The sequence below is a fragment of the Panthera pardus genome, unplaced genomic scaffold, assembly GCF_024362965.1.
Source record: "Panthera pardus isolate Hobbes unplaced genomic scaffold, ASM2436296v1 HiC_scaffold_17, whole genome shotgun sequence".
Lineage (NCBI taxonomy): Eukaryota > Metazoa > Chordata > Mammalia > Carnivora > Felidae > Panthera > Panthera pardus.
The window spans coordinates 54,976,716-55,004,490 of NW_026526732.1; the positions used below are offsets into that span (position 1 = coordinate 54,976,716).

Below are 27,775 nucleotides of genomic sequence, written 5' to 3' on the forward strand. Positions count from 1 at the left end.
TTGGTATTCTCAATCTCTCTCTCTCTCTCTCTCTCTCTCTCTCTCTCTCTCTCTCTCTTCTCTGTCCCTCCCCACACACATGTGTTCTCTCTGTCTCAAAATAAATGAACTTTAAAAAAATTGTTTTCATCTTTTAAAAAAAAGGAAATGCAAATACTTTTCCTCATTGTCCTTTGTCTTCTAACATTGCTTACGGTTTTGTGGTTGTTTTGCTTTTGCTTTTGCCATTTGGAGTTTATCCTGATAAATGGTGTAAATGCATGGGGCACCTGGGTGGCTCAGTTGGTTAATCGGCCGACTTCAGCTCAGGTCACGATCTCGCGGTCCGTGGGTTCGAGCCCCGTGTCGGGCTCTGTGCTGACAGCTCAGAGCCTGGAGCCTGTTTCAGATTCTGTGTCCCCCTCTCTCTGACCCTCCCCCGTTCATGCTCTGTCTCTCTCTGTCTCAAAAATAAATAAACGTTAAAAAAATAATAATAAAAAAAAAATGGTGTAAATGCAGATATGTCTATTTTTTGTTTGTTTTTTTCCAGATAGCTATTTGGTTGTAGCAGCACCATTTACTGAAAAGTCCAACTTTTCCTACAAGTTAGTAAATTTTTGTATATAGTTTGATTTCTGGACTTTCTTTTTGGTCCAGTTGTCTTTCTGTCTAAAAAGCACACATTCTTTTAAATTACTAAGGCTTGGGGCGCCTGGGTGGCTCAGTCGGTTAAGCGTCCGACTTCGGCTCAGGTCACGATCTCGCGGTCCGTGAGTTCGAGCCCCGCGTCGGGCTCTGGGCTGATGGCTCAGAGCCTGGAACCTGCTTCCGGTTCTGTGTCTCCCTCTCTCTCTGCCCCTCCCCCGTTCATGCTCTGTCTCTCTCTGTCTCAAAAATAAATAAACGTTAAAAAAAAATTTTTTTTTTAAATAAATAAATAAATAAATAAATAAATTACTAAGGCTTTATAGTATAATACATGATATCTTTATAGTTATAATATCTGGTAGGGCTGGACATCTATCGGTGTCCCCATCTACCCCCCCACCCTCCCCCAACCATACACATGGCTATTCTTGTTCATGGTTTTCCTGCCTACTTTTATTATGTTTGTTCCATGTGAACTTTAGAGTCAGCTTCCCTGGTTTCAGGAGGAAAGAAAGGTCTTTTTAGTTTAATTGGAGTAAACTTTATGAGGTTGGACTGTACCGTCTTTAAATATGATATGTTTTTATATTCTTTAAGGTAACTTGTGTTCCTTCACTAGTATTTTAGCAATTCATTCGTATCAGTTTTTCACATTTCTGAGTTTATTCCCAGCTCTTTAATCTTTCTTTTCATTAGATATAATGGAAGAAAAGATCCTATTTATAATACTTTCTGATTACTTTTTATGCATGAAAGTTATGGTTAATACATTTATCCTATTAACTATAAGTTTTGTGTGTATATATACGTATGTGTGTGTGTGTGTGTGTATATATATATGCTGCTACTTTATTGAATTAACTTCTTGTTTATAGTAGTTTGTAGTTGAGTCTCCTAGTTTTTCCCAGTATACAATTACATTGTCTTCAAACAGCGATAGTTAAAAGCTTCCTTTCTAATATTTATCCATCTCTTCTTTTCTTGCCTCTTCCTTTACACTGTTAAATAACAGTGGTGTGCATCTCTTATTCCTGACTTTATTAGGAAAGACTCATGTTCCTTCATAAAGTATTTGCAGTCTTTGGGGCTGACACACATACACACACATACACACACATCATATTAAAGAAATATACATCTGTTCCTCTTTTATTTAGGTTTTTTTTCCCATCGAGAATAGGAGTTGAATTTTGTCAAATGCTCATTTAGTTTGTATGGAGAGATAATATGGTTTCTATCTTCAGTTTATTAATATGGTATGTTAACTTTGCACATTTAAAAATACATTCTCAAATTTCCAAAGTTAAATATGTTATGATTCATACCTAATGTTTTATAATGCACTTTATTCACTGTTTCTCCCTTGGATGGCCTTTTTTATTATAACACAATGTTATGTTGCACATTTGTAACTCTTGCCACAAGTGGAACTTTCTCTTTGTTTAAAGGCACAATAAATAAAATAAAGCTGACAATTTGATCTGACCAGTGGGTGGAAGGTTCCCTTCTGGATCTGAGCTGACCTTTTCATGATCCCGTTTTCTTATTATTTTTTATATTTATCCTCAAATAATGATGGAAAGAGAAGGATTATGGTATGGGTGGCAGGAAGTAAAGTGTTTTAGTTAATCCTTCTGGATGGGTTCTAGTTAGTTTGAAGTTTCAAAGAAATACCATAAATGAACATTGTTTTATATACTTGGTTCATCATTTTTGTCCTCAGAGAGCCCACTGCCTAGAGCAGCTTCATCCAGTAGGGCAGCCACTAGCTCCTTGTACCTGCTGAGTACTTGAGACGTGGCTAGTGATGTGTTGTAAGTGTAAAATACACCCTGGTTTTGAAAATTTAGCATAAAAAATATAAAATATCTCAATAATTTTAAAACATTTTTTTAAAGTGTTTATTTTTGAGAGAGACAGGGTGTGAGCAGGGGAGGGGCAGAGAGAGAGGGAGACACAGAATCTGAAGCAAGCTCCAATCTCTGAGCTGTCAGCACAGAGTCTGACACAGGGCTTGAACCCACAGACTGTTAGATCATGACCTAAGCCAAAGTCAGACACTTAACCAACTGAGCCACACAGGTGCTGCTATAATATCTCAATAATTTTATATGTTGAAATAATATTTTGGATATATTAGGATAGATAAAATGTCAGTAAGATTAATTTCACCTATTTCTTTTCACTTTTTAATGTAACTACTAGCAAATTTTATTTTATTTTACCCTTTTTAAAAGTTTATTTATTTATTTTGAGAAAGAGAGTGTGTGCATATGCACACACTTGCAAGTGAGGTATGGAGAGAGAGAGAGAGAGAGAGAGAGAGAGAGAAGGGGGGGGGGGGAGGGAGGGAGGATCCCAAGCAGGCTCCACACCCAGCACAGAGCCTGATGCAGGGCCAATCCCACAAACCATGAGATCATGACTTGAGCTGAAATCAAGAGCTGGACACCCAAAATGAGCCACCTAGGCTCCCCACTACTAGCTAATCTTAAATTACATATGCAGCTTACATTATATTTTTAATGGACATCACTGGTCTAGAGGTAGTAGGTATGTGTGAACTTATAAATACTACAATGGTTTTCATAATTTAAAAAGATGAAAGTAAATAAACTACACTTATATATACTCCCTTTTCTCCTTGTTTCTCCTTATAGGAATAAACTTGGATGATAATACAATCTAATCATACTCCATTACAATGGGTTACCTCCTCTGTGATTTTTTTTATTGAACTGTTTCTAAGAGAATGCAGTTTCTTCATTATGCCCTTGACATTTCCACATAAGTTAAAGGTAATAGGCATCTTGTGTTTTGGCATACCAGCACTCAAGAGCTCACGTGAATATAGAAGGGACTTAGTTTGGAGGTCCAAGTTTCTAACTTTTCTTTATCCTACATAAATTGTAATAGAAGTTTCCAAGTTCAAAATAAAATTTGCTTCTGCATTTCTTTCATCTTTCCCGCCATTACCCCAGAACAACAGTTCCCACCCCTTAGTTCTCTGTAGGTAGAGCCAAGGTTCTGCATCTTTTAGTTCTGTCTTGTGGCAATAGCCTGAGTGTTTTGAGGACTTCATTTCTTAACTCTTATATTCTTCAAAAACCAAAACAATTACTCCTAAAACATTTTTTAAAATCCTGGCTTTGTCGCATTTTTTTAGGAAAATCATATCACAGAAGATATTGGAATATCAACTTGGAAGGAACAGACTTTTCTCTCCCATGGTGCCTTATTAGCAAAGAGCTGCCAGGCTGCAATGGAATTAGCAAAGCATGATGCTGACGTTCAGGATATGGCATTTCAGTATGGGAAGCACATGGCCATGAGTCATAAGGTATTTGCACATTTTTTCTTTTTCCAGTGCTTAAATAGCTAAAATGATACATAAGAAACCTCCTGCCATTTAATAAGCTGCTTTTATATCTAAAAAAAAAAAAAAAAAGTTTATTGTGTGTTTAAAATCTGTCAGTCATAGATGGTGATTGTTATGTAATATAAACAGTGTGAGTGGTGAGTACTGTGTAATTTTGATAGAAAGCTACAGCTTACTTAAACCATATTTGTGATGTTTGTCTTTTCTTACCACCTGAAAGGGTTCTTGAGAGAACTCTTACAAATTATTAAATAACCTGTAATGTTGCCCTTTACAGAATGGGAGATCATTTGCGTTTTTGTTACAGTTCCCTTAAAGTTCCCTTATGTAAAACAAATTGTGGAAATTTAATGAAATTTAAAAATATACTGAGTAAAATCGAAAGCCTTAATTCTAATACTTGGTCCTTTTGAATGGGCGTACTGAAATATAAAAAGTCTTGAGGTTAGCTGTTATATTGTTGCCTCTGTACATATGTAACTTAAAGATTCCATTTAATATATATTTCTTAGATGTTACTTAAATAGCTCATAAGAGAGGAGAAAATAGATATATACGTTATATATATACATACATGTATATATATATGTATGTAATATCTCCAGATGAGTTTTTATATATTTTATTAAATCTTAAATTTTATTAAGCAATTATGTTCATTAAAACTTTATTTAAATTCTTGTTTTTTGGGGCGCCTGGGTGGCTCAGTCAGTTAAGCGTCCGACTTCAGCTCAGGTCACGATCTCGCGGTCCGTGAGTTCGAGCCCCGCGTCGAGCTCTGGGCTGATGGCTCAGAGCCTGGAGCCTGCTTCCGATTCTGTGTCTCCCTCTCTCTCTGCCCCTCCCCCATTCATGCTCTGTCTCTCTCAGTCTCAAAAATAAATAAAAACGTTAAAAAAAATTAAAAAAAAATTCTTGTTTTTAATTTCAAGAGTAGAAGCAAAGTCTGCTGCCAAATAGAAAAGGAATATGTCAGGAAAAAATTATCTTAAAGAATTTTAAAGATTGCTCTTAATCATATGAACTGTACTTTTGCTTAGTAAAGTTCATCTAAAAGCTGTATTCCTTAAGCTTCATTTTCCCTGCATTAACTGGTGCTTTCTGAAAGGACTAAAACATAGTAGTGTGTATGCATCTTACTGATTTAACTCTTTTGACTACTCCTCCTAGATAAATTCTGACCTCCAGCCTTTTATTAAGGAAAAGACCAGTGACTCCATAACTTTTAATCTCAACTCAGCTCCTGTGGTCTTACATCAGGAGTTTCTTGGAAGAGACTTGTGGATTAAGCAGATCAGAGAGGTAAAATGAAATTATTCCTATTTTGGGCATCAGTAGAGTAGTATTTAGTTGATTTTAGAATATAATTCATATTTCATGATGATCTAAGATTATAGAACAGCCATATAAGAGCATTTTCATATAACAGGTAAAATTCTTTATAATCCACATTTTTAAAAGGCAAATGTTAGTTAAAACTTAGAGATTGAACTGCTGTTATTATCTGAGTTCTTAGAATACTGCAACACAAAACTAGTGCCTGTGGTGGATGCTAATTAACTCAGATAATTTTTTTTTTCTAAAGGCTTTCAAAAATTGGGCTATGGTAATAGCACCACCCTTTAACTGACGGCAATTTCCCATCTGCAGACTCTAGCACAAGCTGCAGAATTCCAGAAGCTCCGTCTGTCAGCTCATTGGGTTATTTTAAAACAAACTTGGACCCTGAATACTCAAATTCTGAGGTATTACCAAAGGAAAAAAAAAAAAGCATGGTGAAGTGGGAGGGGTACAGAGGCTTAAATTGGGTGAATTTCTTACTTTTTTGCAGGAAAAAAGGTATAAAAGATGAAAGGGAACTTTTTTGCTTTTCTTTTAATCCAGAAACTCTGGAATGATAAATTCTTGCCCTTTTACCCAAAGCCTCATTGAATGTATTTAACTTTGTGGTTCTAATCGATTGGGTTAATGTGAGACAAGAGAAAGTAGGCAGAGCTGAGGGCAGGGACAGCTGCCGTACTTAAAGCAAAGAGAGCCTAAGTCATATCTGCATTTGGAATGGTAAGATTTTCCCTCTCTTAACCCTCTTCCCTCACTGGCTTTCAAAATGCCATCAGCCAGCTTCACATCCCTCATATTCACCTGATAGAAGATGAGAGGATTCCTTTCTGGGCAAGAAAATATAAAAATATGAAAGCAGAATTTTTATAAATTAGGAGAACAGAAGATACAAATGAGAAAATCTCCCAGAAAGTTGAACAGAAAGTCAATAGAAGATAGAAAAGATGAGAAAATTTTGAGGATCAATTCAACAGATCCTATATACTCTTAGGAGTCCCAAAGAGAGAAAACTGAAAATGGAGTTAAGAAAATTAACAGCAACAAAAACTTGTAAAGAGAGGCGCCTGGGTGGCTTAGTCGGTTAGGCGTTCAACTCTTGGTTTTGGCTCAGGTTATGGTCTCACAGTTCGTGGGTTGAAACCCTGTGTCGGGCTCTGCGCTGGCAGTGCAGCCTGCTTGGGATTCTTTCTCTCTCCCTGTCTCTCTCTCTAAAAATAAATAAACTTAAAAAAATGTAAAGAAAAGAAAAATCCTGAGAATTGAAGGACCTAAATTTCCAAGTTGAAATGGGGCTCTAAATAATCACATCATTATCACATCTTAAAACAATGGGGATAAAAAGAGATCCTAATACTTCCAGGAAGAGAAAGAAAAACCTACATACAAAGGATCGAGACTCAGAAAGGCCTCTCAGTAGTGGCATTGAAAGCTTCAGGACAATGGACTAACATCTTCAACATTTAAAGAGAAAATTGTTGCCAACTTAGACTTTTGTGACTGTCACATTATCAAGTGTGATGTTAAATAAAGACAATTTAAAATGGAAACACAAGGTCTCAAAAAACTGACTTCCCAAACATCTTTTCTCAAGGGATGTATTTCAGGTGCTGTGTTTTATTAAGACAAGTAACCAAGAGAGAGAAAGACATGGAATCTAGGAACTAGGGGATCAGACATAGGCATGAGGCAGTGGGAATTCCAGGGATAGCATGAAAGGAAGCATAATAAACAATAATAATGCCAACAATAAGAGCACTTACGATGTGTCAAGCACTCTTCTAATGAGGAAACTGAGGCACAGAGAAATTAGCTTGTGCAGAATCACACAGCTAGCAAGCAGTAGATCCAGGATTTAAACCCAGGCAGCCTGACTCCAGGGCCCACATCCTTAAGTTATAAGTAACATGCTACACTCTCTCATCCAAGCAAGTCCTAGGCTGATGGCTATGTATCCAGTCCAGATTGGGACAAGAGGACAGAGATCTCCAGGAGAAATTTCTTTAAGGAGATCAGTGGAACTAATATACTTGACAATATTGAGAATTTAAAGACAAATTAATGATAGATGCATAGAAAACTAAGTGTTCCAGTTACTGTTGCTGCATAACAAATTACCCCCAAAACTTAGCTGCTTAAAATAACCATGTGATTATGTTCATGTTTATTAAACATTTTGTGAGTCAGGAATTTGGACAGAGCACAGAGATGACTGCTCCATGACATGTGGGGCCTCAACTGAAATGACCCAGATGCTGGAGATGACTCAGCAGTGCTGGGCACTGGAATCATCTAGAGACTCAACTCATGCTAGGCTGCTAGACTGGGATGTCAGACCATATTACTGACCAACCAGAGTGCATACAAGTGGTTCCTCCATTTAGCTTGGCTTCCTTGCAACATGGCAGCCTGAGAATAGTCAGAGTTCTTACTTGCCAGTTCAGAGCTCCAAACACAAGTGTTCCAGCAAACAAGGCAGAGATTGCATCTTCTTTTATGACCAGCCTCAGAAGTCACACGCACAGTCATTTACGTAGTCTCTTAAAAATTTTATATAGTTTGTTATAGTAATTCCACTTCTAATAATCTATCCTCAAAAAATATCAGATGTGAACAAAGAATTACATATTAGAATATGCACTAAAATTCTAATTCTAAAAGGAAAAAAGTGAAAGTTGATTCATTTAAAAATAGTAAAAAGAATTAAATGAAGTATAGTACAATGAATATCCTACAACTATTCAATATTGTATTACTGGGGTGTATTTGTGTGTTTTTTGACAGCTGAACCAAAAATATATATACAGATGGTGTTAGTAGCTCTAATTGGGTTACATTAGAATACATTGCAGATTTACATTTTGGTTGAAAAGATCCAGCTAAATATGTTGAATGGAAGCTACCAACTCTCCCTGGGCTATTTACATATATTCATATATATATATATATATATGTAGCAGAGATCTGAATTTTAAAGAAGCTTCACAGAACAGAAGAGGGACATATTTAACTTTTAGTTTCTTTGCAAGCATACAAAGTCGTAAATGTAGACAACATGAGAATCCAGGATTTCCTAAACAGCTGGTGAAATACTTCCAAATCATTATCTCCAACTCGACTTTACATTTTCAAAGGGATATCCTTTCCAAATAGCCAGTGCCTTAGCCAGTAACTCAAATAAATAAAATATATCTTGTCCAGAGGTCAGTAAATCCTGCCAGGATGATGGCTGTGAGCAGGTGACATCCTGTCCTTCAGCCTAGGTTCCCTGTGATGCTATCTAGATCTTCATCCTTCAAGAAAGACTGGCAGTCTATTGCCCATCTCAAGGACCTGCCAGGCTGCTGTGGTTTGCTCCAAGTGACTTCAGACCCTTCTCCATGTTCGAGTTATGTACAGGATCACTGGTGAAGAGATTAATTCATCTGAAACAAATAAGAAATAAGAAGTTAGTTTTTGTCATGCAAGGGGATACATTCCTCAGATTAAAGACTCCTTGGTTGAGTTTATTTTAATCTTCTAAATTATAATATTCATGTTTATATAAAGCTCTATAAGATAACAATCTTATTCTGTGAATGCCTCCTACACAGAGTTAGGGGACAAAATTAGCATAATACTCAAGAGAGACATTCTATCCTAAATCTCAAGGAGGTTGCTTATTAATCCTGAAATTAGTTCTAGTACTCTCTTCACAGTTTTTCATGATTATTTGCCTCCACTGCATTTTTTGTGATCCTTTCCTTCCCAGGTTTTTTTGTTTTTTTAATTTTTTTAACCTTTATTCATTTTTTAGAGACAGAGTGTGAGTCGGGGAGGGGCAGAGAAAGAGGGAGACACAGAATCTGAAGCAGGCTCCAGGCTCCAAAGCAGGGCTCAAACTCACTGATGGCGAGATCATGACCTGAGCCGAAGCCGAACACTTTACCAACTAAGCCACCCAGGGGCCCCTCCTCCCCAAGTTTTCAATTTTATTTCAAGATCCCTAAGGATAACAGTGAATTCATCTGCCATAGTGAATTACTTGAAATAGTCATCCAGTTAGTATTTGTCAAAAAGTATGTGTGGTATGGTCTTCACAGAGTTAGGCTATTTGATGGCAGCCCTGTATTGTTAAATAGAAAAAGTCAAGTTGGTATAGCAGAAATGGCCCATAGGTGAAGGTTTTGGAAGACCTGGATTCTAATTTGGACTCTGCTAGCATCTGTATAAACTTAATCACATTCTTTCATGTCCTTATTATTATTTAATGTCAAAGGATGCTGTTGAACTAGATCATTCCTGAGGTCCCTTTCAGCTCTCAAATAAATCTAAGAAATAGGTCTCTTAGGCAAGAGGTGCATTATAAGAAAAATATTAATCTCTATTAGAAGCTTAATACTAGTTTTGACACTGAAAAATAGAAAAGTCTTGCTCCCAATGATGGAAGTCACCTATGATTTCTTAATATCACATGTAAAATTACTTCCCTGCTGTACTCAGACAGGTTTGTGTCCCATCTGCCCTTTTGATTTCCTGCTTGGGGAGAGTGAGAATTAATGACTAGACAGAGAAGTGAAGAAGAGATCACATACCCCTTAGTGCCCATTCAATATCATTGTAAAGCCAGGAAGAAGAAACTTCTGGAATTTTTTGTATCAGGCCCTGCTACCTCCTCTTCAACTCCCAAAGTCTTAAGATTAGGTAGCTGTCATCCATCACACCCATAGGCAGACAGGTACACACACACACACACACACACACACACACACACACACACGCACACATACCCTTTTATAAGAGGCGGTTAAGAGCACCAGGCCAGATCTGAAACGGCTGAAAAATATTTGTTGAGCAGTGTTTCCATACTAAATTCTACCTTAATTTTAAATTTAAATTTATAGCTGCTGAAAAATAATGATCAGGTAAAAATACTGAGTGAATGGGTGATTCACCCTAGGGAGGTGAAGTCATTACTCAGTTATCATTTTGATCCCTAATAAAAGAAAGTAGAACCCTTCAGAGAACAACAGAGCTCTGACTCTCTGGGGGAGTCCAGAGGGCATTGCAGGTCAGCAAGCTTTATTTTTAATGATCTTTCTAGTTTTCTGCTGCCATTATAAGACACTGAAGAGATAGGAATTATGATTATATTTTCCTGGCTATTTCTGAAAGTACTGAAATGTCACTTAGGCTTGTGACATTCTGACACTGTCGTAACCAGCCATAAACTATTTAAGTGAACTACATTTTACCAATGCTAAGCTATAACTCACTTATCTGTAGGTATCCTACTATTACTACTTATTCAAAACGTGAAGCAAAAATTGCTAGTCAAGGCTGGTGTACATGAACATAACACATGTATATTCTTAAACAAAAGAGACAATGCACATTCAGAGACTCTTCCTTAATGCTACCTGATATTCTCTAATTGCTTAACTAACTTTGAGTTGTTTCGAAAGGAATAATATTGACATCCTCTACTGCAGAGGGTGTACAATGTAGGCATTTGAAAGGACTGTATATGAGACCACAAAGACTCTGAAATGGCTCTAGATATCTCCTGAATTACAATATGTCTTAAGTTTTTCTGTTAGACTTCAGGAAAAACAAAGGGCTTGACTACAGGAGATACATCAGTATGTTGCCTAAAGGTCTATTGCCTTATGAAGAGGAGATAAGAAAAAACATACAAATAGTTTGTGTAATGATGGGAATAGTGTAGTATCGTCATTTAGAGAGCACAGAGGAAAGTCAAGAAAGGATTTGTAAAATAAGTGATCTCTGAGAGGGTCCTTGAAGAAGAAGATCTTAACAGCAAAGGTGGGAATGAGAGGCTTTCTAGGCAACAGAAGCCATAAAAAAGAGATGTAGATGGGCAAGTGCATTGTATTCAAAGAAATAAAAGTATTATAGTTTGGCTTAAATGTGAAAAATATAAGATAGTAAGAGATAGGCAAAGAATTGCTCCAAAATAGTACACAATGCCTATATTTAAAGGCTTTGGTTCAAACAAAAACATATACGTGAATATTCAGATTAGCAATGTTTACGATAACCAAGAAGTGGAAACAGCCTAGGTCCATCAAATGATGAATGGATAAACAAAATGGGGTATGTCCATACAATGGCATATTATCTAGCGGTAAAAAGGCATGAAGTATTATGTGCTACAACATGACAAAAATGTTCTGAAACTAGATAGAGGTGATGGGTGTACGACATTCTGAATGTGCTAAAGTGCCCCTGAATTATATATACTCTTTAAAATAGTTAAAATGATGCAATTTTTGTTATATGAATTTTACTTCAATTGAAAAAAAAAAAAGACTGTGGATGTTTGCTTGCAGAAAATGAACTTGATTCAGGTCATGGAGCAGACATTGACAGTTTTTGAACCACATGGTACCAAGGTCTGAAATGTGTTTTAGGGAGGTATGTCTGGCTATATCATAACAGAATGAAAGGAGCAAGGAGATACTAGAGAGAAAGAGATGAGTTAGGAAGTTTTGGGGAACCTGTTGATCCACGCAGGGGAGAAATCCCAGTCAGAGCGTTGGCAACAAGAATGGGAAGGTAAGGAGGTTAGGTGTAAAACTCACTTCAGAGAGGAACTCCTGGCTGGCTCAGTCAGGAGAGCATGCATCTCTTGATCTTAGGGTTGTGAGTTCAAGCCCCATGTTGGGTATAGAGATTACTTAAAGTAAATGTTTTTTAAAAAAAACTCATTTCAGAGGCATCTGGGTGGCTCAGTCAGTTAAGCGTCCAACTTCAGCTCAGGTCATGATCTCACAGTTCATGAGTTCAATCCCTGCGTCAGGCTCTGTGCTAACAGCCCAGAGCCTGGAGCCTGCATTGGATTCTGTGTCTCCCTCACTCTCTGCCCCTCCCCCACTCTCTCTCTCTGTCTGTCTCTCTTTCTCTCTGTCTCTCTCAAAAATAAACATTAATTTTTTTAACTCATTTCAGAGAGAAAATGTATAGGGCCTGAAGACTAATATGATAGAAGCTGGCAGGTGTGTAGTGGGGAGGGGCAGTCAGAGGCCAAAATCATGATTTTGAACTTGGATTAGAGGAAGAATTGTGCCATTAATATTAATAGGCAAGTTAAGTGAAAAAAGTGGTATAAATTTGGTTTTTGACATCATGAGCTTGAGGTGCGCCATCAAGATTGGTGACCATCATCTTGGAACCTGGCCACTGGAGGAAACAACTCAGTTCCATTTTCAGCCTTTTTTATTTACTCATGGCCTTTCTGCAATCTGGGTAGATTTTGTGTGTGTGTGCAATTTTAAATTTCATGTCTCTTCCAGATTCCAAGGGAGCACAGCAAGAAAAAAAGATTGACAAGACTTCTGAATAAAGAGAAATTTGTTATGTAGATAATACAAGCCCCTCCTCTTTTTTTTAATTGGACACCATAGCCTTCTACGCACCTATCTGTTGCTTCTTCTTTTCCCAGTTAACCAAAGGAAGAGAATACAAGAAATCTCATCCGGGGACATTCACATTTCTCTCCAAAATTTAGCTTTCCTAGGTGAAAGAGATGGTAACAACAGGTACCTGAGAAATCTAGTTCTAAATGGTATTGATTTCCTTACAGATGCCTTTGTGCTATCTTATTAATAGACAAGAATGATCAAAATAACAAAGAGGCCTGCCCTGTTTCTTTCTTTGTAACTGGAAAGTTGGGTTGATACAAGCCCTGCTTCTCCTACCAAACCAAAAATCAACTGCTTCAACTTTGGGGCTAGCAGATCTAATAGATTTCTGATTTATAAGCTTTCTAAATCCTCATACAGTCTACCCATACCGTTGCAGGATGACAATGGGGGTCCTACCCTTCCTCTCTTCCTCTGTTCCCCAATAAGCCTTTTCACGTATATACTAAACTCTACCTCTTTGTACCAATACAGATGTACAGAGAGTTTATTTTCAATAAAACCTGTCTTCTCTAAAGGAACTAAATGATATTCTTGCCAGTGCCAAGGCAAGAGACCTTTAAAATGTCATTTTTTTTCACAGCCACCAATGTAATCTTTTATTCACACAAGGATTATTAATGGGTGATGGCTTAAACCAATTGGATGGATGGTTAGAAGGGAACTGAATATTCACATGGATTCAAAGTACCCCACAGATTACTCATTAAATACAAAGGGAAGCAGTGAACAAACTTAGTTTCACCAATAATGACACAAACTGTATCATTATTGTATGACTCCTGATATAATAGAGAAGTATACAGCATCATTTATGTAGTTGTGTTGCCAAAAAAAATTTTTTTTTATTTTAATCTAATCATGAGGAAACAATCAGACAAATCCAGGATAAGGGACATTCTCCAGGGCAACTGACCTGGACTCTTAAAAAATGTCACTATTATGAAAGAAAAGGTGTGGTATGGGGACACCTGTAGATTAGAAGAGACTTAAAATCCATGACATCCGAAGAGAATGCATGATTTTTAATTTGATCTTGGAACAAACCATTCTAAACAACACTATTGGTTGAACTGGAAACCTTTGAATATGGACTTCTTAACCACTTTAAGAAACGTTAAACTTGTTGGATGTAATAACGGTTTGTTGGTTTTGTAGGAGAACATTATTGCTGCCGAAGTATTCAGGGATGAGACAGGATGTCTATACCTTACTCTCAAATAATCAGCAAATGATTGTCCAAAGAGAAAGCAAAGAGGACAAAATGTTAGCAATTGGTTAATGTAGTGGAGAGCAGATGGGTGTTCATGATGTTTTTTACACTAAAAAGTTTGAGGAGAAAAAAAAAAGTTTGAGGAGGAAGGTAGTTTTCCTTGAAGTTTTAAAAAGAGAATTTCTTTAAAAACGACTGTTGTTCCCAAATATAGCTGCTAGCATTCAGGAAGAATAACATGATAAGTAGAGATGATCAGTCTCTAACAATTTCTGGACTCCCTGCTGTGGAATATTAGTTTTCTACTTTTAGAAAAAGGTTTCTCCATATCCAGCTTTCAAGTCCAGATAACAGTAGTTGAAAATTGGAAACAGTTCATTTATGTCATCCAATCCTTCTTTGTTACCTGACTTATAAGAAAGCCATTTGTTTCTTAAAGTAAAAGACCACATTGTACATCCATTACTTACCAACAGGGGATCTATCTGCCTTTGGTCTGCAGAGACTGGTATATAAACCTTTGGAATTAATCCCTCTGTGCATCCTCTCGCTCAGAATACTGGCTTTTTTTTTTTTTTTTTTTTTTTTTTGCTTTTGTACAGAATATTGTTTTACAGTGCTCACTATAGCTGTCTGAGGAGGCCTCTGGTGTCATGAGCACTGGCACACTATCTTGTCTGTTTTCACTTTTTTTTTTTAAGATAAAACAAGGTTCAAACCACACATTCTCTGTGAACTGCTAAAGACTGGGAAAAATTACTTTCTTTTCTCATGACCTGGATTGACAAGAAGCACACCTACAGGAGGCAAAAAGATGAGTGAATCCCTTTTAAAGACCGTAGTAATGAAGCCCTTAGAGAATTGCCGTGTATGGTAGAATTTACAGTGGCTTCTGGAGATGAACAGTGTGGCAGGAAGAGGTTCAGGACTGCTGGCTGTTGAAATACAGTCTGGAATTTATTTTATATCAGCCTATTTTGGGCCCCAGTGAGAAAGTTATTTTAATAATATCTTGCTCTGCTACAAATATACATGATAAGTGGCAGATGTCAGAAAAAGAGGGGAAAGTTCTAGCACTCCATTCTCCTTGAGACTTAAGGAGTTTTTATAGTTGTTCTTTTTTAGCCTTTGAAGTAAACACGAATGCATACAGGAGCATAAATTGAAAAGGACGTTAGACATGGTCCAAACCAGTGATCTTCAAATGAGTCAGAAACTCAGGACTAGAGTACTGAGGATGTGCATTTTTAACAAACTAGTCAGGTGATTCCAACAGCCAGTGCAGCGTTTGTGAGAGCCCAACATTTGGGAACATGTGGTCCAGTCCAGTACTTATTTTACAAATAAGAAAAGGAAGACCCAAAATTTTTAAATTTCAAAATTATTAGACATATTCATGTATCATGTGCTAAAAACCATATTTTCTGACACCCAGTACACGCCTCTTCCCAGGAGGTCACAGTGCTTTTTGGAGTGGTCACCGTTAAGATACTAGGGCACTTGTAGGGCATCTGGGTGGCTCAGCTGGCTAAGTGTCTGACTTCAGCTAAGGTTATGATCTCACAGTCCCATGAATTCAAGCCCCGTGTCAGGCTCTGTGCTGACAGCTCAGAACCTGGAGCCTGCTTCGGATTCTGTATCTCCCTCTCTCTCTGTCTCTCTCTCTGTCTCTCTCTCTCTCTCTCTCTCTCTCAAAAATAAAATAAAAACATTAAAAATTTTTAAATAAAATATATTAGGCCACTTGCTTTCCTCCATAGACAAGGCCTACTTAACACTGTAAGCTTTGAGGTATGCATCTTGGATTGTCCTGAGGTTTCCGTTCCAGGCGCTTTTCAGTTCAACACACTGCTTTCAACGTTGAGGCATGTTTTGTTTTTTTAATGTGTATATATTTTTGTGAGAGAGAGAGGGACAGAGTGCAAGTGGGGGAGGGACAGAGGAAGAGAGGGAGACACAGAATCTGAAGCAGACTACAGGCTCTGAGCTGTCAGCACAGAGCCCAAAGCGGGGCTTGAACTCCGGAACGGCGAGATCATGACCTAGGCCGAAGTCAAGATGCTTAACCGACTGAGCCACACAGGTGCCCCTCATGTTGAGATGCTTAATTACACTAAACCGCTATGTCTATGGGAAGGCTACTAGATCATTCTTCTCTGTTCTATCCTTTTGTTGTTTGATTTTCATGAATTCTTTGAATTTATTTTCTAGATTCCCCTTCTAGGTATACTTATAAATAGAAGTTGAGCACTAAAATGAAAATACGGGTAAAAATTAGTTGCCAAACATCAGCTGATGGTTCCATATTAACTACATACTGGTGCTGTGAATCGAAGAACCCAGCTTTTCTAGAAATAGAAGTGGGTATAATGAACTTTGCTTCTTAGGTTTCCTAAATAGACCGTACATAACCAACACATATAAAGGAAAAAGCATTTATCCACGTATGCATCCATTCACCAGATATTATTGGCCACATGTGCTCTATACTAGTACTGGTCTAAACATGGAATACAGTTGTGAGCAGGAGAGAACTTTGCTCTCCTCTCATAGAACCTAAGTTCTAGAGGGAGATTGTATGTGAAGCCTAACCAAAACAAGACTATGTAACCCCTGGAATAGAAGCTCCACGAGGGCAGAGATTTTTATCTGTTCTGTTCATGGCTTCATCTCCAGTGCAGTGCCCGACACATAGTAGGCACACAATGGATAATTATTTAGTGAACGAGCCATCAGGTGAAAGAGAAACTATAGCCTCTCCCAAATTAACTATTTTGCAAAAAGAAATAGAATAGGTAAAGTGTAATGAGAAATGTTACTTGTATAGGGGATTAAATCTCATTTCCATCAGTTTCTAATGTGCTGTATTTTCATAAGCTCTAAAAGCATCTTGTGAAAAAAAAATGTATCAGAATGTGTACTCTTAGGTGCGTATATGACCTACGTAGATACTAACACACAGCAACAGCTAGAAATACATATTGTAAATCCTATAAAGACTTAAATATTTATAATATTTATCTTATCAGATAACTGGTGCTTTCTGTACAAGCTTACTAGGCAGTCCAGGATGAAGTGGTTTCACAGAACTGGAATGTTTGTTGTAATAAAATAAAAAGGACATTCAGGTGAGCCACATCAACAGCTAACGCCTATTCAGGTTGTAAATGGCTGCAGTAATCGTACCGTCATTTTATGTAGCCTTCTGATCTCCCAGCTCTCAAACCATTTAGGAGCTGATCCTGAACAGATGTGGATTACATACATGGCGTTCCTGTGCTGCCATCCCCAGCAGAGTGTATCTTTTCTGGGTCAAAGAGTGGTAACCAAGCCAGGAATACACCATGAAATGACAGAGTTTGAAGGTAACTTGTGATTGATAAAGCCCAAGGACTTCAAAATAATAGAATTCTCTAAGATAGTTTATAATCAAAGTATGAGAAAAATGGTTGTACAGAAATTTCTGATAGGATCACTATAATGTTATCTGTAACCAGCGTTATGGTCACTCTTCCTACATAAGGAAATGGCTGTTGACTTTTCTTTCTTTTTTTTTTTTTTTTTTTTAATGAGACAAACTGAAAAGTGGCTCACTACTTTCAAAAGGAAAAGTCCACCCTAAGTCATCGTAAATTGTATCATTTCTCTGCACTTTACTTTGCAATCTCAAGATACAGCAGCTCCTCAGCTTCCTAACTTCCAACAAATACCACTTTTAACACTTGTACTCTTTTTGTGAAACACTGAAAGATAAGAATATTGAAAGACACAGAATGATGAGCCGGTTGGAATAGGAACACAACTGAAAGTAGTGAGAAAATGGCAAATTTGTTGCAGGAATGGGTTGTTTGACAAGAGGAACAATTCTGCGGAGCTCCCACAGTTTGTGCATCATTTGAAAAGTACCGTACTTGAGCCATCTATACTAATCAGCAAGAGGCGTGAAAAAGGGTGAACAATTGAAAAGGTGGAAAGCATGTGACCATAGGATCAGCCTCAGTGTCAGAGATCTCTTAACCTAAAATGAATTCAAGGGACAGCTGGAAGTTTGAAAACTTAAAGACTAAGCAAAACTGTGAAATGCTGCTGCTGAAATTGTGGTCACAAGCTATGGATTGTTCCTTGGATCAAGGCCGGTTGATATTTGCGCAGTAACAAAATTTAGTAGCTGGGTCATGAGTGCCCTGGACAGACGTGCTCAAGGGTTCTCTGTAAACCATAGATGTTACAGTGGAGAAAGAGGGATTTTCAACATAGGCAAAACATTTGGGGAGAATATGTCCATGGAAACACAAGTAAATATAAAATATCTGAGCAGAAAGAAGAAACCTAGTTTCTAAATTTCTGCAAGAACTGACTCCTATTCCTTATGATATAATGCATCTCAGGACTACCTTCTGACTCTACTTAGTTCATCCCTAAAAAATTTCAAGAGCAGATTGAAAACCCCAAATTCTTCTTCACAGTACATTGATTGCAGGGGCCTTTAGTGTCATAGAAAACATTCAAGTCCCCATTTTCACTTATAGTGGTTTGTGATGGGGCCGAAAGCTATACATGAGCAGTGTCTTCTTCTAAGTTGCTTATAATGAAAATAAGAAAAACAAAATGCAAGCATCTTTGTATAAATTTTTTTAAAGGATTGTGAAGAAGCAAGAAGAGTCAATGTTATAAATCTTTAATCTCATTAAAGTAATCTGCCCACCTTCATTATCTGTATAGTGTCATTTTGGACTCAGGACCTAACCTATTTGCAAATTGAAGGATTCTTATTCTGTGCAGAGGTGGCGAGAGAAGTTTGTAATGAAGTCTACAAAAACTGAGTTGGCATATCGACAAAGGTTAATAACATTGGTTATCTCTGTCATGTTAGGATTTTATACATGACACATTTGAGTAGTGTATGTATTCACTTTAAATTTTTTATAACTAAAAATATTTTTTAAATACAGCCCCATATAGGATATCTTTTTCAACTCCACCTTTTTCTCTGTCCTCATCCCTGATGGGGTGGGAGGTCGAGCTGGGGATCTTTCAACATAATACAACATGATAAAAAATTATGCCAAAGGAAGTGGAGGAGAAACTGACCCCAGAGATTACAAACTGATTATACGGGAGGAAACATGTCGTTACAGTGGAACCATCTGATAGTCACCACCTCAACCAAGTGATCAAATTTATAGCATTACTATGAGTGGGACAGGCTGACATTTTGTGCCTCCTGAATTGATGCAATATTAAGTACGTAATTTCCTATATAAAGTGCTCTTGCCAGAAATGTTCAAGCAAGCTCTTTCAGACCCAATTTTCAGTTTGAGAGCAAAACAGGGACAAATTAAATGACACATCGAAGAAACAATATGACAAATCCAAAAAGACATTTTATAAGACAGCTGCCCTGGTCTCTTCAAAAAGTCAATGATATGCATGGAAAAAAAGTTAATGGTTTTTCTTTTCATTTCTTAAAATATGGGGAGGGTCTAGTCTAGATTTAAAAGGCTAACCAGAGATGTAGAAACCATATGTAATGTGTGAATCTTGTTTAATTTTGGTTGGACGGAGAAAGCTATAAAGGATATTCTTGGGACAATAGGAAAATTTTGAATATGGATTGTATGTTAGATAATATGGAATTGTTGTTTTTAAAATGAGATAACAAGGGCACGTGGGTGGCTCAGTCGGTTAAGTGTCCAACTTCAGCTCAGGTCATGATCTCACAGTTCATGAGTTCGAGCCTCACATCAGGCTCTCTGCTGTCAGCATAGAGCCTGCTTTGGATCCTCTGTCCTACTGTCTGTCTGCCCCTCCCCGTCCCTCAAAAATAAATAAACGTTAAAAAAAAATAAAATGTGATAGCAGTCATGTGGTTATGTACAAGACACCCTATGCTTATAAGACTTGTGTGCTGAAACATGGCGAGGTGAAGAGTCATGATGTCTGCTACTGTCCTGTCTAGATAGAGTGTATATATGTGCTCACTGTGCAGTTCTTTCAACTTTTCAATATGCTTGAAAGTGTTACACGTGTATAGTTGCATAGAGATACAACTATGTAGATACATAGAAAGATAAACGATGGGGGACCAAGGGAGAGAGAGTTGGCTTTTATTCTTGGAGAAGTAAGTTTTAAAAGCACTACATAATTTTTAAAGAACTAACAAATTAATTTCCCCCTCTTTCTACTTCAGGCTCAAGAGAAGGGAGGATTAGACTATGCTAAGGTAAGTAGATTTTATACATCCCTACACAGTTTTCTACATTTCAGTCTGGTGTTTGGCTTTTGTTTATAATCAAAAGGTCAAAAAAGAATCATCACATTCAGAGCTGAGGGAGATTCCCTGTTAGGTAATAGATATTAGCAGGTAAGTGTATTTATTGAGTGACTACTTCACTCCAGACATTGTGTTAAGTGTTGAGACTATAACAGTGAGCCAAATGAAGTGTTTTCCTTTTGAGACACATACAATGCAGTGTGGGAGGCAACAACTAAATGGATACATAGTATAATGTCATGTGGTAGTAAGTACTAGGAAGAAAAATATACTGGATAAGATAACTAACCATTGCTAGAAAGATGCCTTTGGCCTCTGGATGCAAAACAGCTTTTAGCACCATCAGGTAATACCTGAGAGGCACCATACACAGCAGACTCAGACTCCTAAAGGTAGTAGTTTTCACATCATCTGTGGAGCTTTTGAAAACACATATGCCTAGGTTACCACAGCATCACACCCTCTTTCACCAAGATCAAAATCCCCTGGTGGGGAGAGCAGGGCAGGGGCAGGACGGAAGTATTTGGAAAAAGGCTCCGAGATCATTCTGATACATGGCTTTGTTTAAAAAGTGCTGTGGGAGTTCAGATTTCAGTGCACCAGTGGAAGCCTCTGAACACATTTGGGTCACACTTGGTTTTCCCCTCAGGGACAAATGGAACGTTTTAGCAGGTGTGTGGGATGCATACAGCTGCTTGGCTAAAGAAACATGCTAACCGTCTGGCTTATGCCACCATCAGGAATATCCAGGGTGTGAGCACACCTGCACCCCAAAGACAAGGAGGAAGAAATATGAGGTGTAAGGGCTCTGCTCGCAGTGGGACAACTGAAACCCATGGTGATCTTTCAGGGCCGATCCAGAACCTTGTGCTCTCCTGGCAGCCCTGAGTTGCACACCCATGGCTCCACGCCCGTCCTCTCTTTGCCTTGACTGAGATGTAGTCCCTCCTTTTCTCTGTCTCACAAACTTTTGCTTTCCTTCGTGCTTTAATACACGGTACATCTCTCAGTCATTGTACTTACTCTGTAATATTATAATGACCCATTTATGAGGCAGACCATAGACTGTGAGCTCTTGGAGGGCAGGGACAGTGTCATATTTGTCTTTATATACTTGGTGCTTAACACAGTGCTTGGCACATGGTAAATAGTGCTGAAGGAGGTAGGGAGGAAGTAAATGGGTAAGTGAATGAGCGAGTGAAGCCGTGAGTAAGAAAATAGAAGACATAAGAAGTCCATTGCAGGAGAAAATCTGGTATAGGTTTTCTTATATCAATCAGAGAGAAAAGATGCTTTCGACAAATGTTACAGGTATCAATAGAGCTAAAAAGATTGTTTGGGAAGGTTGTAATAAACTAGCTTGGAGATAAAGGCTGGGATTTCACTGTGTTAGGGTAAAGGAAAGCTAACTTATGACCAAAAAAGTAAGGGAAAAGTCAACACGATTTAGCAATAGAATAACTGTTGATCCTTGATGCTTATTTTTGACTCCTAGAACTCCTTCAGGGTTTCTTATTGCAGAAGCACATGGCAATTGAAGAGCTTAGAAAAAAGGAAAAAATACGGTGCATGGATAGAAGGACACTCCTGGACCCAGCGGTGGCTCAGCCACCAACTCACTGCAAAATCTAAGAACCCTTAACCTCTCTGGTCTTTCTTCACTTTCCTTTGTATAAAGCGAGCAGTTTTAGAATAGTGCTGGTTTATTCTTTAGGCCAATTCCAAATTTGAGAGAAAATATTCTTCTTGGGCAGTGGGGGGCATTCTTATATACCTGAGGTCCACATTCATTCCTTCATCTACTTTATCCACTCAACCACCAGTTATTGTATATTTAATATGTGCAAAGCACTGTGTTAGTGCTGACTGCCACCATGAACAAGGCTGATGTAGGCTGTGCCATCACATGCTTCCTTGACTTAGACCTCCCTATCCAAAGTCGCCCCTCCCCCTTTGCTCTATTTTTCCTTCTTAACATTTATCGTAATCTAAAATTATTATTTTCATTTAGTTTCTTGCTTCTGGTTTTTTTCTTCCATTGGAATGTAAGAGCTCTGAAGGCACCTTATTCATGGTCGCATCATTTGTACCCAGCACAGGCTTTATGTACAGGAGGGCTTGTCAAGTGTATGCACATGAGTTGCATTAGTATTATCCTAGAAGTGCAGGAGGTTCTGGGAGGTCTGGAATTGAGGATTGTAGACTTCACAGAGCCATTTTAAGAATATATTGACTACAGGGGCACCTGGGTGGCTTAGTCAGTTAAGCATTCAACTCTTGATTTTGGCTGAGGTCGTGATCTCACAGTTCGTGAGATCGAGGCACATGTCGGGCTCTGCAATGACAGTGCGGAACCTGCTTGGGATTCTGTCCCTCTCCCCCCCACCAAATAAATTTTTAAAAACATTTAAAAAGGAAAAAAAAGAATATATTGACTATGTCACATAGTCCATCTCAATGTTCAGTAGTCCTCTGGTTGCCTTCACAAGTGTGTAGTGATCATATTTCTTGTACCAGTAAACAGAACCCCACCCCTCGGGAATATGTGGTGTGGTTCTGACATTTAAGGGCCATAGCTTGATCTAAGCAATTCATCTAGGCTTATCGTCCTTCCACAGACCTAAACACAAGTGACATGGGAAAAAAAGGTTATGTCCATCTCTAGCAGGTATGGGGCAGATATCTACAGGGTGTAGCTTGTGATATTGTCTCTTACACAGTGTACCATGGGCCCTTAGTAACACATGTCATGACCCACGGTCTAGGCATCTCTGTTTTGCATGGGAATGGTGCTCGTGCTGACTGATGCAGGCACCATGCTTAGCAGCTTAGGTCTGCCCTTGGGTTTTATCTGGAACTCTACATTTGAAAAACTCAGGAGCCATTTTTGGAGACCATCATGAAATGTGTTTGTTGCTGGAAATTTTGTTATTTCCAAGTGGTGAGTATTTACCCAAAAGCCAAATTTTATCTGAAAAGTCAGGTTTTGAGGACCATAGGAGATTATTTTGGCTATGTGCTTTGTGGCCTTATAGGCCAGCTCTCAAATTTTGTCAGTCTCAGAATGGCGAGGAATCAAAGGAAGAGGTGATCATTTCAAAATCAGTTTCAGCTGGATATTGAGACTGTCACATTCAGCAAAACAGTGGTCTGTACTCAGACCCTCAGATGAGAAATTGAATTACTTTTTAATTGAGTTCCTGTTGCGATAGAGTCTGGATATGAATGCTTCACGGTACTACAATGCCTTTCATCTTAAGATATCAAAGCACTTGACAACCATTAATTCATTTTGTCTCTCCTGCCTCTGTACCGTGGTTAAGACAGTCATGGGAGCTCCCTTCCTGCTGCTGGAACTCATCCACCTGGGGTCTGGGCAAGGCTGGGAGCCGAGTAACCGAAAGGCAATGGTACCCAGTAGCTTCTAAAATAGAAAAACAAGAACGTCTTACTTACCTAGTTAAAACTTCAGGAGAAGTCTTATTAGACAGAATATAATTACCAGAAGTGAATCGTGACCCAAAAAGCCAGTGCTAACAGTTAAGCCCCTATATGCAATACTGTGTGGATCCTAATTACAGTGGTTGGTCTGCAACCCTGGGTGTGTATTTCTCAAGACTATTCCACGTTCCCCAGGCTTCTGGCCCCACAGTTAAGTGCAGCTGATTCGGTGCAGTGCTAGGGGGAAGAGTGCCACCTATTGAATTGTAGGAATTTATGGGTACGGGTTGGGACTGGTGGAGAAGCTTCTCGGACCACATTGATGCTTGGTTTGCTATGGTAACATATATATGTCTGAAAGAAAACGAATATGTTGACTACTCTTGCTTAGAAAAACATCTACAAACGTCTGTGTATTTTCCCCAGCTGGAGCTGAGCGTATGCCTGCAGCTTAGCCTACTGCTACTCGAAATAAGCCTGCTGCTAAAAAGACTGAGGCAGATGGTATTTTTACCACTTCAGGCAAAACATGGCACCTATGGTTCGGCTTTCTACAATTTTAATTTTTAACACTTTCAAAATGGCTTGCTTAAATATCTCCAGTGTAGGGATGCAGACTTTTCCCCAATTTCTTTTTAATAACTGCTTCAGATACACAGATATCAATAAATAGTACTTGGTCAAAACCAGACTCTGTCACCACTGTGATGGCCTCCTGTCCCTTTCACAAATGCTTCCGACCGGGCCTTAAATGGGCTTTGACATTCATGCTAATTTTGACACAAAGACTCTAAATGGTTTTCAGGAGCTTTCTTTATAGTCATCTCTAGTCTTTACTGTGCAGTTCCTACCATTTTCCCCATGACTCAGTACAGAAAAGAGTTGTTGTTTTTTTTAATGTCTTCTTCCTGAGGTTCACTCGAAGCACAGAGTTGTTCAAGGTTAAGCACTGGGTAAAGAAAGATCTTGCAGGTGTTAATTCATTAGGCATCCAGTTCTCGGTGGAACGTAAGAGAGATTTTTTTTTTAAGGAGTGGGGTTTTGACGTGCCCTCTCTGCTGGAGTCTGTTCAGGGTTGCGAGTGGCACACGCTTCTGGCTGCGTCCCCACCACTCTCAAGTGCAGCGTCTGGAGCTGCCGCTTCCCTCCCCGCCCTCAGAAGGCCTTGCACATTCTGTTTTATTATAAAACGCATTTGCATAGGGTACACATTAAAATTCTCTTCCCACAAGCAAACAGTGCTGTCCGCAGACATTTGCATTTGCATGATCACATATCATCACTTCCCTTCAAGAAGAGAAAGAGAGTCTTTCCTCTCATGTCACAGTTCTCCTTTCCAAGGTTTGCCCTTTTAGCCATAGATTGCTTCAACCATTTTGCTGCATATTGAGTCCAAATTCTACTTTTTTGAAGCTTGAGTATAGAAAATTTTCTGTAAATATTATTGTCCTTTCTTTACTGACAAAGCCAGACTTTTTTTTTTTTTTTTTTTTTGGCAGGCAGTTTTTTGCCTGCTCGTTCTTTCTCATAACCCTAGCTAACCGGCTGTGAGAATTTTTCACATTGGCACATTTAGAGACCAGATGTTACTGTGTTTTCTCTTCCGTGTACCCCTTTCTCGGGCAGATGCTGCTTCTCCTACCCTGGGGCTTCACATTAGCTCCTTTGGTAAAGTATTCCATACGGCATTGCTGTATGCGCTAAATCTCTTGTTCCCTCTAACCTCCTGAAGTTGTCTTTACATTTAGGATTTCTGTTTTAGTGATAATAACAAAGACTATGTAAAAGCATCATCATTCCCTTCTCCCATCTTTTCCCGTAAAGGACTTGTGGTCTAATTAAATGAAGTGTTTATAATAGAATTTAATGGAAAAAATCCAAATACCATTATGATATGGGTACAGTTATGTAAAATCTTGATAAAGACTGGAAGAAAGCATGTAAAAATATAAATACAGGCATTGAGGTGGTAACATTTCAGCATGTTTTAAAATAAATGTGCTGTATTTTTTTTTTTAAGATTTCTGTTTTTGACATATAGGGTCAAATTTGAATTAGAATTTTTTCACATATGACCTGCGCTACTAAGAATTGAAAAATACCTCGCCTGAAATCATGTTTTTAGTGACATAACCAGAATTTAATTTTAGATTCCTGAAAACTACATACTTCTCTGGCAACAGGCAGAAATGCACAGCTGGAGAATGTAACTTTTGTACACTGTGAGTTTTTGTGCTGGGACTCAAGCAGTGGTTGGAGCACTGGAAGACAACTGAAGAGAACAGAAGCCTAGCACACTGAACAGGCACTGCCAGTGCTGATGCGATGACCTAACCACAGCACAGGGAAAGGTGCCGGAAGCTACCGCCAGGACTGCCATCTGAAAGTTTTAAATCCCCCTCCTTGTTCCCTTAAAAGTCAGATAAAACCAGTTATTTTTCTTTTGACAATCATATTTCAGACAGGTGTTTTTCCTTGCAGCAATAGTGGATATTTATTTATTTATTTATTCATAATTTTAGTGAGAGAGACTGTGAGCAGGGGAGAGGGGCAGAGGGAATGAGAGAGAATCTTAAGCAGTCTCCCCACAGCGCAGAGTCGGAGGTGGAGCTCGATCCCACAGCCCTGGGATCATGACCGGAACTGAAATCAAGAGTCAGATGCTCAACAGACTGAGCCACCCAGACGCCCCTAGGTTTTCTTTAATCTTTTTTTAAAACAATTAACTTAACCATAGTCAGTTTTTACAGCTACTCTTGGATTCTGTATCTCCTTTAAAATACAATTATTGGGGTACCTGGGTTGCTCAGTGGGTTAACTGTCTCTTGATTTTGGCACAGGTCATGATCTCACAGTTCCTGAGTTCAAGCCCCATGTCTTGGAATTCTTTCTCTCTCCCTCTTTTACTACCCCCAAATAAATAAACATTAAAAACATTTTTTAAGATAAAATACAATTACTATTGATGGAAAAACAAGCATTAATTTCTGTATGTTTGGCTTTTTTTTACCATGTGAAACTCTTAATCAAAAATAAATTCTAATCACACATGTAATAGTATCTTGAACCAGAGTTGTAGAGCCCTTAGGTCTTTTTTGCAAAACAGTTGCCCTTTGGATGTTCATTTATCCCCAGTCATCAAGCTAGTTTTTACTCCTTAAATCTCTGAGTATATTATTTTGCATAAGTCCCCAGTGACTATCATCTTGCTTTGATGATCTATTCCTTAATTTCTTAATGTTATTTTAAAATTAGATCCTTGCTTTCTGAGGTGTTAGCATTCCCACATACCTCCATGGCATCAACAGATTTGATGATCATAATCTCTATTCCTTTGTGGATCATGAATAATATTATTAAATACTATCAATAATAAACCTCTTTATGACATCATAAAATATGCCATTCTCTCAGTTGTTAACCCAAATAGTATTGATATTATTTGAACTCAATCCTCTATGCAGTTGTAAATCTTTTTTTATTTTTCTTCAAATCATATATTCCTAGCTTGTTGATCTTGGGTTTCTAATTGTATATGTAAACTGCTAAATTGGTTTGCAACAATAATATTTAGTGGGACAATCTCTCTCATTCTTGAAATTACCATTTTGAATTACTGGCCTCTAAAAATTACATATCTGCATAATACCTAACATTCATCAGGAGGCTAAGACTTAGGTTGTTAGTGAAGACCAGTTCTTAGTTGTAAGCCTGAAATTGTGTCTGGTTTTGCTCATCATTGTTCTCTGAAGGCCTAACACAGTGCCTGGCACATATTACATACCAAATAAATATTTGTTGAATGAATGAATGAATGAATGAATGAATGACTCAAGATAAACCAAATGTTTGTGCCTATATTCTGTTCTTTTAATTTATAAGACATATTTAACTCTACCTTTGTTCTTCTTATTTCTTCCCAAGTATACTTTTAAGCAAATCGTTTTATCCTCCATGCCTTGCACTCCCTGGGGTTGAAACAAAGATTCAATTGGGGTAACCTTTTGAATCTTAGTCTAGAAAGCTAACTAACAGTGCCCTCCAGGCTGGTTCTGTGGGTGAATGCTCTGCACTGT

The 27,775-nt window shown here is 38.2% G+C and overlaps 1 protein-coding gene across 6 annotated transcripts in view; it reads left to right on the forward strand.

Moving 5' to 3' along the window:
- The window catches only part of PDSS2 (decaprenyl diphosphate synthase subunit 2), a 292,842-nt gene that overhangs the window by 213,580 nt on the left and 51,487 nt on the right, over nucleotides 1-27,775 (forward strand). For all 6 annotated transcript variants that reach the window (XR_002078242.2, XR_008422934.1, XR_002078241.2 and 3 more), the window contains 3 exons: nucleotides 3,797-3,970; nucleotides 5,180-5,311; nucleotides 20,175-20,207. Coding sequence is in view for 1 of the 6 variants with exons in the window: in XM_019443015.2 (XP_019298560.1) it covers nucleotides 3,797-3,970; nucleotides 5,180-5,311; nucleotides 20,175-20,207 (339 nt within the window). In the remaining 5 variants the exon portion in view is untranslated. The remainder of the gene's footprint in view (nucleotides 1-3,796; nucleotides 3,971-5,179; nucleotides 5,312-20,174; nucleotides 20,208-27,775) is intronic.